The sequence below is a fragment of the Maniola hyperantus genome, chromosome 18, assembly GCF_902806685.2.
Source record: "Maniola hyperantus chromosome 18, iAphHyp1.2, whole genome shotgun sequence".
NCBI classification, from domain to species: domain Eukaryota; kingdom Metazoa; phylum Arthropoda; class Insecta; order Lepidoptera; family Nymphalidae; genus Maniola; species Maniola hyperantus.
The window spans coordinates 9,648,415-9,661,426 of NC_048553.1; the positions used below are offsets into that span (position 1 = coordinate 9,648,415).

A 13,012-nucleotide genomic window follows, 5' to 3' on the forward strand; every position below is an offset into this window, starting at 1 on the left:
CACAACATTGCACAACCCTTGCACTATCTAAGAAAGACTCGACGTCTCCGGCAGTTAGACAGCCTCATGATTCTCGACAAATATTATTGGTAATTTTTCAAGATATTTTTTTTTACAATTTTCTTATAATCGCTCGTCTACACAAATACTGATAGAAGGTAAACTGCCAAGGAAGAAAATGAAAACACCAAATCGAAAAATATGTAGGTATATAATTGTTCTTAGACAATTCTGTCCTGAAAATTATTATTGTACCTATTGGTTAAACTTATTTCTATATAAAATAATCAATGAATTCAAACTTGAAAGTTGACTAGCTATCGACCTAACTATGGTTAAAATACACATTGTTGTTAGTATACGGAGGAGAGCGGTTGATCATTACGTTCAGAAGTGGGATTTAACTTGCTACATTTTTATTACTTCCTAATTTTGTCTAATATCCATTGCATATATTTAGATACATCGGTATAAACACCTGGGTCTCCCCTTGTACCGCATCTCCTGGGTCCATGGGATACAATGCCATATTGAACATATCGGTGTACCCCATTGTACTGGGTCTCTACAATCAGAGGGCCTCCAGAGTCGCCGCTGCAAGAGTCTTTCAAGTATTCCCCAGCACATAGAGTCTTGAAATTTCTTGTCTTGCAGTCACCATCCCTGAAATTTTTTAAACAGTTGTTTGCAAACCCAAATACGGACCAAAATGAATAGAAATGTCCAGGACCTCCTTTTGTCCTTTTGCTATTTATTTATGAAAAATGGACATATTGAAAAATGATTTGAGGATACCTCAAGTATAAGACGGCATTAAGTGTAGCGGCCATCCCCCAAAATTAGACAATTTGAAACTATTATACTATTTTTGGAAAATTAGTTCAAACCAAATTTTGAGTTTGAGTTTTATTAATGTTATAAGTAGAGTTTTAGGAAGGTTAAAGGAAGAAAAGATTTTTATGTCTAAAGCACGAATTTGAAAGTTCATTCACCAATCTTGTTATAGAATTTTGTCTGCGGCAAAAAATATACACAGGTTAGATTATTACACAAACCTTTTGCAAGAAGGGTGGCAGTTTTCATCCGACCAAATTGGTATTTCAATTTTCAGTAGTATACGAGAGGAAGAATCGTATTCTGTAGCACCCCAACCTGCCACTGTTGCATTCTTGCCAGCGAGACGAGCATCCCGAAGCTCGCTAGATACTGGTAGACATATTGGGCCCGCGTTCTCTGGAAGTAAACAAGAATACCTTAATTCCTGGTGCTTTCCTGGTGCGGCAACAGAATCCTGTAGGTCTATTCGGTATCCTAAGATACCGAATAGACCTACAGGATTAGGAGGATGGCTATACTAATATAGCCATGGTAGTTTTTATGTAATATGTATAAGAGGTCATCATCATCAACCTGTGTCTCTTATCAGAACGAGCAGGGTTTTGGACATAGTCTACCACGCTGGTTAAGTGCGGATAGATTCACTTCACACAACGAGAACTTCATGAACTGGTAGGCATGCATGATTCCTCACGATGCAACTTTTAATTGCTTTAACAAACATATAAGTATCCGAAAAATATGACTGCCCGAATACGAAGCCGACGTCTACCACTAGGCAATCACTGCTTTGCATGTAAGAGGTAATTTACTGGAGTAAAAGATACTGTCTGGTGAAACCCAATTTTGCTTTTCTTTTGTATTTGTACCTAATTAAAATTAACTAAGCATAGTTTGTGTGATGCCTGATATATGGTAAGTACGTCAAAATTCTAAATATATATATAACGAAAAGATGACTGATTGACTGACTGACTGATCTATCAACGCACAGCTCAAACTACTGGACGGATCGGGCTGAAATTTGGCATGCAGATAGCTATTATGACGTAGGCATCCGCTAAGAAAGGATTTTTGAAAATTCAACCCCTGAGGGGGTGAAATAGGGGTTTGTTATTTGTGTGGTCCACACGGACGAAGTCGCAAGCATAAGCTAGTGATATAATTAAGAATTCGTATTATAAATGCAATACTTTTATGTACTTACTGTAAGTGAAATTTACAGATTCACTGAGGCGAAGAAGCGCAATATCGGTATCTTTCGATGCATTTTGGACGAACACTTCATGTATAATAACTTCTTCTACGCCTATGTTCTTGAATAGAAAATAATAAAAAAATAAAGAATGGATAGAATTATTAGATAAAGAACTATGAAAAGGTGATTTACTTCTTTATTGGTAGATTTAAAAAGGGATAGACAATTTTTCTATTAAATAAACTTAAATCTAAAAAAACAACATTAAATTAAAACTAAAATAAATTAAACTAAATCTAAAACCTCATCGAGACCACCGCAGCGAGGCATTGTACCCAAGATGCTGGCAGCATTACCCCTTTGGATGGCCAAACTAATTCTTTTGCCAAGGTAGCTCTGTCAGCTCTCGGGTCCAAAGCCACACCAAAAGGCACGAATATGAAGCTCCCATCGAGGTTGTATGAAAATGTATAAATTGAAATGGTTAAATACTGTAATTTCTAAACCATACAATAATTCTGACAGATACCTGAGTCGCAGACTCGCAAAACATATTCTGAAAATCTCCTTGGCAGTCAATATCTTTGTCTAAGTCGATGTCCCCGATGCGTATACCAATAATATTCTTAAGACCTTCAGTGGGAGATAGCACGCAGTGGGCAGCTGTGAGCACGTATCTCGAGTTGATAATACTTCCTGCACAATTGAACTGCTTCCCGTCTCCTAAATAACATGGTTATTTATTCTCGTTATCAGTATGAAACTGTCTAGCAATTTCCATTACGGTCATCTTGGAAATTGCTGGCGAGCGACCAGTAAAGACCCGTTAACAGTCCTCTGTAGTGAAATCCTTTCTTCAGTAAAGTAGCCAATTCCAAGGAAGTGGGAGAAAAGAACATTTACTAAAGTAAGAATTGTGTTACTGTATCTGATACATTTTATTTGACTGACGTCATATCAATACAAAGGTATGTATAGTCAGCGATAGGTTTAGATGGCAGTCGGAGTTTGAGGCCGGGGGCTGCGTTAGAGCGGGGGCTGTACAGCTGTGTGGGACGTTCCCTCCCCGATTGCCATCTCGACTTGTCGCGTACTATGCCGGGTTTAAAGTACATTATTGGCCATCCTGTTCCCGACATCCATACTAGTATTATAAATGCGAAAGTGTGTCTGTCTGTCTGTCTGTCTGTCTGTCTGTCTGTCTCCTAGCTTTTCACGGCTCAACCGTTCAACCGATTTTGACGAAATTTGGTATAGAGGTAGCTTGCAACCCAGGGAAGGACATAGGCTACTTTTTATCCCGGAAAATTTAAGAGTTCCCACAGGATTTATAAAAACTTAAATCCACGCGTACGAAGTCGCGGAAATCAGCTAGTACAATTATAAGTGCATCTATCAATGGACATAATTTTTTTCGATAATTTGGAGAGATGCTTGAGACTGGCAAAGTGCATTGTGCTGACATGGCACTGGAAAAAGCCATATATTAAGAGAAGAAGAAGAAGAAGAAGAGATGCTGGCTACTGTAATACAATTCTCATCTCTCAATGTGTGAGTTGTGACTGGACAGAGTAGGTCGATTTCGTAAAACCTGCATCAATCATTATTACAATCTCAATTGTTGTGATTGGCTGAATTTGTGCGATTCTTGTTGTAACAATGCATTGTAGCCAATAGTGAGCGAGCGTCAACCAATCAGAGGTGATTGCGGTCGTGACTTTGTAGCTGTCATCCTCCCAAACGTGCAGCAGCTATGCGATACAACACATAAAGATACAACAAGAATCGCACAAATTCAGCCATTCAAAACAATTGAGATTGTAATAACGTTTTTTTTTTTTTTAAAGAATATTAGCCATGTTAAATGACTAATATTCCCCTTTCCTCTCCAACTAAGCGTCAGGCTTGTGCTAGGAGTAGGTACGACAATAGTGCAACGGGCGGGGTTTGAACCGTCGACCTTTCGGTTTTCAGTCCACTCCTTTACCGGTTGAGCTATTGAAGGTTTCCCGCAATCGAGGTGCTGATTAAATAGAACATGACTTACTTGTGTTATAAGCAATGAGCGTCATCCACGGGAGCTCGTACAACTTGGCGACCCTGCCGCCGACGATGCGTGAGCCGTCAATGTCTCCACAGGAGTCCGGGAGCAGTTCTACATTTGGATGCAGTTCGATGGCATCCACAGTACGTAACGCTTGTAGAGGTGCTCTTATAGATAATGTTATCCCAGCCCACGAATTCCTTGGGAAGTCTGAGCAGCACACCTATATATTTGAAACCTTGCAATAATAACCGATTAACAGTGTATAAGCGGTGATAGTTTAGTATAAGCGGTGATAGATTAGTATAAGCGGTGATAGTTTAGTATAAGCGGTGATAGTTTAGTATAAGCGGTGATAGTTTAGTATAAGCGGTGATAGTTTAGTATAAGCGGTGATAGTTAATGTATAAGGGGTAATAGTTTAGTATAAGCGGTGATATAATTATATAGCGGTGTATAGCCTAGTGGTTAAGACGTTAGCATCCTAGTCGGGGGGTACAAGGTTCAATCTCGGGCATGCACCTTTAATTTTCCGGAGTTAAGTGCGTTTTAAGCGATTTAAAGATCACTTGCTTTAATAGTAAAGGAAAACATCGTAAGGAAACCTGCATGTCTAAGACTTCTCCATAATGTTCTCAAAGGTATTGAAGTCTACCCATCCGCACTTAGCCAGCGTGGCAAACTATGGCCAAATTCTTGTCATCCCCGTGCTCAGCCTGTGGTAGTGAGCCGGCAATAGGTTGATCATAATGTTGATGATGATGAATAATAAAAATAATATAAAAGAGATGAAAGGAATTGCTAATATGAAAAAAATAAGAATCATAAGATAAGAAAAAACCAATCAAATTACTGTCGATCAGCGGTCAACTGTCGACACTCGTTAAAATTCAAGATTATATATTATTTATATACTTATTATTGTTATAAGTCCCGCAAATTTCTATTGCGCTCGAACCATGTCTCATTAACATCGAAATGACGTCATTTTGACGTCAGCCGTAATAAAAATTTACCATCAGCTCGAAACTTCAGTCTAGTGCTGACGTCACTAAAATGGCGGCCACGCGCATTAGCAATTTGCGTGACTTATACCTATGGCTAGGTCTACCTTTGGATTGCGTCCCTCAAATCCACAAACAGCTTTTAAAAACGTGTCCCTTTTGAAAGCTGGGCTTGAGCCACGTTTCGAGCCAAATACCCTTTCAGCGTAATCAAGAGCTGACTCACACGACCTTATTGATACGCAGTCAAAGCATTGTCCTAAAATTATTATTTTTAATTCATTTCATTTATTCACCTTACCCTACTGTAAGGAATATTGAATTCCAAAGAAACAAAAATATATTTTGTTAGAAGGTTACTATACGTTTACGTATTTTATATCTCGAAAAATTTCTTGACTTGATTCTTACAATGGAGGAATATCTATGGCACGTAGATCACGTGACCATAGATAGGTAAATTTTGAAATAAAAAAACCGGCCAAGTGCGAGTTAGGCTCGCGCAATGAGGGTTCCGTACTACAATCGGATTTTTTCGACATTTTGCACGATAATTCAAAAACTATGATGCATAAAAATAAATAAAAATCTGTTTAAGAATGTACAGGTAAAGACCTTGCATATGATACCCCGCTTGATATAGTCACTCACTTCGAAAGTTGAAAATACTAATTATTAGTTCATGACCACAATTTAATTTTTTTTGTGTGATCTAACCCTAAATTCACGGTTTTCAGATTTTTCCCCAAATGTCAGCTATAAGATCTACCTACCTGCCAAATTTCATGATTCTAGGTCAACGGGAAGTACCCTGTAGGTTTCTTGACAGACAGACAGACAGACAGACAACAAAGTGATCCTATAAGGTAATTCCGTTTTTCCTTTTGAGGTACGGAACCCTAACAATAGGTATCAAGTCGTGTGCCTATCAATTCTTCTCAAACACACAACAAATAGCCTTACCATTATAATATGTATATACATGTATAGAATTTCAACTAATTGAAATACAGTAAGTACCTACCTACGTGGCAGAAAATAATGCATCGACCTTTAGAAAGAGTTGCTGTTTTGTAGAGCATTGTCTCTGTCGTTCGGACCGACATAATGTCGCATAGATATGAGTGACCAAGACAACGCTCTACAAAGCCGAAATCTTATTCTAAAGGTCAATACTCAATTTACATTATTTTCTGCCGCGTACTGTAGCTGTAGGTACTTTCTTCATTTTGTGTCAATTACGTACTTGATTGTGTTATAAATATTGTTGATGATTGGATCATATAATATACTTTGTAGGTAGGTACTTACGTGCAGCTAACACATTGTTCTCACAGCCAGAAACCAAAAGCACACAAAAAATGATCTTGAACAAAATCATGATTCACTTAATGACTTAAATACAGCTTATTATTCTTAAAAATATATAAAATCCTGTTCGACTTGATTGATATGTAACCTAAATAGAATATGCTAAAGTTATAATTATTATATTATCAAACAAAAGGCGTTTGTGTTGCAGAAGGGATTACTTTGACCAATGCATAAACATGTATAGGTATTAAATGAGCGGATTATTCATTGGATTTTAGCTTACATAGGTCACCCTAGTAAGGTTATCAGTTATCAATCACACATAACGTCGACAAGCAAGAATATGATATATTCTATGTGCTTCCACTTATTTGCAGTAGTTATTTATTTTTGATATTTCTTCGAGAGCGTTTGTAGATTAGCCTAGTGGTTAGGACGTCCGCCTTCCAATCGGAGGTCAGGGGTTCGATCCCGGGCACGCACCTCTAACTTTTCGGAGTTATGTGCGTTTTTAAGTAATTAAAATATCGCTTGCTTTAACGGTGAAGGAAACCTGCATGCCTGAGAGTTCTCCATAATGTTCTCAAAGGTGTGTGAAGTCTGCCGATCCGCACTTGGCCAGCGTGGTAGACTATGGCCAAAACCCTTCTCAATCTGAGATGAGACTTGTGCTCTGTAGTGGGCCGGTGATGGGTTGATCATGTTTGTAGATAGCTGTTATTACATGTCGCTGATGCTGACAGCAGCAACACTGTCTGCAGCAGCCGACAGTTACTGGGATCGCCTTCGAAAGCGTACCTTACTTACGGGGCTGGCCTTTATAGGCGAACTAGGCAATCGCCTAGCACTGGAATTTAGGGGGCGGCATGGTGAGGAGCGGGACAAGCATGTTACCACGAGTTAATTGGCTAGCGCGGTTAGCTCGCGCGTCTGTTCTATGTGTAGGCACCATAACAATAAATAAAAACCAGTCAAGTGTGAGTCGGACTCGCACACGAATGTTTCCGTATCATCATACAAGATATTTTAACACTTTTATGTGCACCTAACAAGTCCCGTATGGCCATAAGCCAAGATTGACAGGCCCTAGTCCTAGTCGGTGAAATTCCGGCTTAAAGACAGTCACCAGGGTACAAAGTACCCGGGTAAGGAGATCATGCTTCGAGGCCCGTACCCCCGCTTGGCCGTTCCGGCCAATGATTTTAGGTCAACGGTAAGTACCCTATAGGTTTTTCTTAACAAACACGACAGATAGACAACGAAGTGATCCTATTAGGGTTCCCCTTTTCCTTTTGAAGCACTGAACTGAACCCTAAAAATTATAAAAATATGGGTCATAATTTTATTATAGTAAAGTGATTCGCCGCTAAAAATCATACCCTGTCTTGGACAACATAAATTTTAACGTCGTCTAAACATTACTATTTCTTGTATAAAATATAATTGATAGGTAAGTATTTTATTTTATTGCTAAATTTTTCACCCGTGGCTTCAGTAAGAAACTATCTAAGTGCCTGCTTCCCAGCTCCCGTTGACCTAGAATGATGTAAGTCCACCACCACCAGTAAAGGAAAAATCCAAAAATCGTTAATTTGTATTTATATTTTGATAAAAGGTTGAGAAATCCACAAAATTGGAATATAATTAAAACATTAGGTGTAACTTATTATATAAAAATGCTTTTATTTAAACAATTTTTACATCATTTTCTTCACCAGGCGACGTAGTTATAATATCAGTTTCAAGTTAACGAATATATCTCTTACAATTATTATTTCTGTTGAGAAATAATCGCCTACATACCTACACACACTTCAGGTTTCCACGTTTCCGGTATAATTTAATCCCGTATGTTATCTAATATCCAGTCCATGTACTTCCTCACATCAGTATAAACTCCTGGGAACCGTGAACCGCATTGAGTGGGGCCGAACGAAACTACGCCGAATTGGACCAATCGTATGGAATTACCGAATTCAGTTTCCATCATTAGCGGGCCACCAGAATCTCCTCCGCAGGAGTCCTTCATCAGCTCACCAGCGCAAAATGAGTTTACTATCATGTTTTCATCAAACCTGAAATGATAACAATACTTAAAATACATTGTGTGTATACATACACTTAAAATACAAGTTGGATATAAGATCTGGTTAGTCGAATCTCACAATTTAGATCAAGTAATACTTAAGATATAAGTTAAACCTCAACATGTTGGACCTATGGCCACGCACAAGCTTAGTGCAATTATTGTATATTTTACTAATACTGGACCAATTTTAACGGTTGAGTTACAGAGAATTTTTTTAAACTATATATGTAGTTAAAAAAAGATATCTCTGTAGGCTTGTGCTTGACTGCAATTTCACCAAACAGGTAATTAGGTGATAAATGATGATGTAGTTTGCAGCCTATGTCGTAGACTGCGCCTAGAAGGTGCCTATTCATTTTTTTAAGGTACCAATATTGGTACTAGCGAGGAAAACGGAAGTCACAGAGCATTTTTTTAAAGTTTTGGATTGAGTATGCTGCGTAGGCCCTTTTGGCTGCTACAGCGGGTCACCAGGTGGGGTGGCGAGCTCGGAGCTTCATCTGGAGGTGAATCCTAGGGCTCAAAGAAATAATTGGAGAGATCGGTGCACAACGTCCTCCTAAGGGCCTCCTGTGAGGCTCGAACCACGGTTTAGGATCACGTTGGGATGGGTGGATTGGTTGGACTTGATTCGTTTGTACACCCCCGTACCCGTGGCGTGAGTCCACGTCCGGGTGAGGCTAGAAATCGGACCTGTAAAGGTTGAATTTGTGTGTTGCCCTACAAGATAGGGTGCATTGGCAGTCATACTTTGACCATCCGGATCGTTAAGGACGTGCTTATGACGTCTTTTATCGGGGGGTCGTGACCATCGGGGATGATCACGGAGCAAGGTATTTTTACACAATGCCACCATAATCACGGATTTTTTTGAAAAATCTTACCTTCTATAATATGAACCGCAGACATCATCAGTAAGGATGGGGATGTCAACCTTCAATAATTTAGTCGACTGATTTTCAGTTTCTGTAGAACCCCAGCCAGCTACCGTCGCTTTCTTGCCGCCGAGAATGTTGTTACGGAGCTCGCTGTACACTGGCAGACATATTGGAGCGACGTTATCTGAAAAGTATAACCATAAAATCACACAATACTTACCACGAATGTATTGTAAGTAGTCTTTGTTGGAGAAAACATTAAGTGTTTTAGCAGAAATGGTTTAAATCGGTAAGTGGCGCAAGTACAAAGTATCGAAAGTTGCATTTTTGTTCCGTTTGCCGTGGAGACCCTGGGGTCATATTTTAGTCTTAGTGCAAAAAACAAATTACGAGACATTTCACCGCGGCTAATACTTAGCCCCATATGGTGACAGAATTACATACCTAAGTACATATCCGGTGACATAATATTATTAAGTATACATAACTTACTGCGAAAAATAATGGATTCGTTTAGCCGAAGGAGCGCAATATCAGCCTGCATTGGTGCACGTCCAGTGAAATCCTCATGTGGTATAATTTCATCTATACCTACGTCCTAGAAAAGAAGTAAAATAAAAAACCAATAAATACTTAGTGTCTTTTGCCTTTGGCTTCTCCCGAGATGAATTCAGTTCAGTGGTGTAGCTTCTAAACAATATGATTGTCCGTGTTAATTCAGCTAAAATAGATTCAGGTAAGATTCAATTTGCCTTTCGTCAAAAATCAGTTCAGTTGTTTCGATAGGTACAATACAATGGTCAGATCATATGGCATCAAGTCCCGCAAATTGCTAACACGCGTGGCCGCCATTTTAGTAACGTCAGCACTAGACTGAAGTTTCGAGCTGATCCAAAAACATTGTTCTTACCTGAACCTTAGTCTCGCAGATCATATTTTCATAATCTCCTTGGCAGTCAGTCTCGGTACTATAATCGACATCTCCAATGTGCACGTGAGCGATATTATCCTTCAATACACCACCACTGGTGACACAATGGGCAGCTGTTAAAATGTATCGAGAGTTGATAATGCTCCCTCCGCAAGAGAATTGCTGCCCGTTCCCTGAAAGAGATTTTTTATATTCATGTAGTGAGCAACCGAGGAAGTGATTGTGTGACTGTGATAACCGCCACCCATTGACTTAGTAGGTATATATTACTTCGTATGGACAGGGTTATTGAACAAACAAAATGTACTTAGATACGTACTTGTGTTATAGGCAATGAGCGTCATCCAGGGGAACTCATACAGCTTGGCAATCTTGCCGCCGATTATGCGGCTGCCGTCGATTTCTCCGCACATATTGTTTGGCAGCAGCCTTAAATTTCGATGTATTCCGGCCTTTTCGGTCGCTATTGTCGCTTCTTCGGTCGCTATTTTAGTGGCTTTTTCTGTCGTCATTTCAGATAAATTGATACGTTGATCCAGTCTAGGGAAGTCGGAGCAGCACACCTGTGTAATTGCTAAAGTTTTTAAGTAGGTACCAATGTCGGCGTAGCCGCCTGAAGCCATCGCATATAATTATAAAAGCGCGAAGAATAATTTCTGAATGATCAAAAATTATGATGATGAAAGTGTTAAATGTTTCTTGTACGATGGTACGGAACCATTTCCCAATTCTTTAAATTGCAGTTTCTTTATCAAAGGAACCGAGGAGTATAGTCTCTGATCAAATCGCGTGGCGGCAAAGCCGTGCCGCGCCAAACGGTTTATCGTTCCGGTGCGATGCCGCTTAGAAACCGATCAGCCTACTGATTCGCTAACTCAGTGTCTATAGCATTTATTTTTAATCCATTGAAGATTGACGAAAAAATATTTTTGTACCAGTCAATGAAGTAGCAATGTAGAACTAACCAATGTCAAATGAGCTCGGTGGCTATCATTCAGTGCTATACACTGAGTTAGCGAATCACCCCGGAACTAAATGAAACTGCCATAATATCTATAACCTACCCCTTCCAAGTTAGCCCGTTTTCATCTTAGACTGCATCATCACTTACCACCAGGTGAGATAGCAGTCAAGGGCTAACTCGTATCAGTTTCTTTATCATAACGTAATTTTTTATTAAGACAGTTAAAAAATTAAAGAGCGACCTACCTTTGGTATCTCAGGGTCATATGGATCGGTACCACAAATGGCATTAAAAAATGTTTGTTTGCTTTCAGGTGGCAGCAAATTCTGCCCAATCAAAGCAGCAAAATCTAGCCCTGACTGGCATGATGTAACTGAGACACAGTCGAAACATTGCCCTGGAAAACCAAAAGATCATTATTTTATTGCAGGTTTACCTACCTATAGTATTTAGACTATCGCGAGTGATTTCCATTAGGTATACAATATACATACATGACAAAACGGCTTTACTCACGTATTTCGTCGACGTTAGCCCGACTAGTTTCGAACCCATCCGGGATCCTTTTCCATTCAACCGTGACGCGTGTGCTAGTCCCTGTGAAAAAGGACTCCGAATGGGTTCGAAACTAGTCGGGCTAACGTCGCGTCGACGAAATACGCGACAATAAAAGAAACCGTATTCAAATCGATCTATCCGTTTGAGCGCTACGATGCCACATATACGATACACAGATAGTACACGTTAAACTTATAACACCTGGCCCCGGGTACCGACTGGGACTCGAACCTGGAACCTCATGATCCGCAGACAAGCTAACTACTAGACTCACTTATAGTTTATCGAAGCTTTAACTAACTAACTTATACATTACATAGTTATGTGAAATATAAGAAAATTACTTACGTGCAAACGTGAAATAGTTTCCACAACCGAAGAGCACAAGTGCATAAAATAAAACTTTCAACATATCATTAAACATTATTAAAAATAAAAAGTGGACCTAGTTATGTATAATTTTTTAAATAACTAAATAATTTATTTAATGAAAATGTAATTTAAAGTATAATATAATTTAATAAAAATAATTATTTAATATAATTGTTTATAAAAACACATGTGCTTGTGAAATTTAGTTTAGTTACTGACGAAGATAATTTTGTAGTCTTAACTTTATACGTCTTTCCGATGACAAGACTAGTGATAATGAACATACTGTGTTTTGTCTTTATAAACCGACTTTAAAAGGGGGAGTTTGTAATTCAACGCGTAAGAGCTGGTTAACGAAAGCTGGATAGTGATTTTTTTTTTGCGTTTTAGGGTTCCTTACCTGAAAAGGATAAAGGAACCCTTATAGGATCACTAATTTGTTGTCTGTCTTTCTGTCGTGTCTGTCAAGAAACCTATAGGGTACTGCCCAATCACCTAGAATCATGATATTTGGCAGGTAGGTAGGACTTATAGCACACGTAAGAAAAAAAATCCGAAAACCGTGTATTTGTGGTTAGGTACGTCACCAAAAAAAAATGTGTTCATGAACAAATAATTATTATTTTCAACTTTTAACGTATGATTTATACCAAGTGGGATATCATATGAACCTGTACATTCTAAAACAGATTTTTATTTATTTTTGTCCGTAATAGTTTTTGATTTATCGTGCAAAATGTCGAAAAAAAGTACCCGAGTACAGAACCCTCGGTGCGCGAATCTGCCTAGCACTTGGCTGGTTTTTCATTTATCAAAATTAAGT

General features: G+C 38.9%; 1 protein-coding gene across 1 annotated transcript; it reads right to left on the minus strand.

Annotated features, from left to right (window-relative positions):
• Positions 1 to 192: 192 nt before the first annotated feature.
• Positions 193 to 12,433, minus strand: LOC117990854 (transmembrane protease serine 9-like). The gene is made up of 14 exons (XM_069504755.1): positions 12,166 to 12,433; positions 11,505 to 11,656; positions 10,615 to 10,858; positions 10,275 to 10,468; positions 9,857 to 9,962; positions 9,371 to 9,548; positions 8,241 to 8,472; positions 6,395 to 6,449; positions 5,191 to 5,342; positions 4,083 to 4,302; positions 2,565 to 2,758; positions 2,045 to 2,153; positions 1,056 to 1,233; positions 193 to 663 (listed from the first exon to the last, which is right to left on the minus strand). Exons 1-14 carry the CDS (start codon positions 12,239 to 12,241, stop codon positions 420 to 422), a joined length of 2,334 nt encoding a protein of 777 aa, XP_069360856.1. The 5' UTR covers positions 12,242 to 12,433; the 3' UTR covers positions 193 to 419.
• Between the last annotated feature and the right edge of the window lie 579 nt (positions 12,434 to 13,012).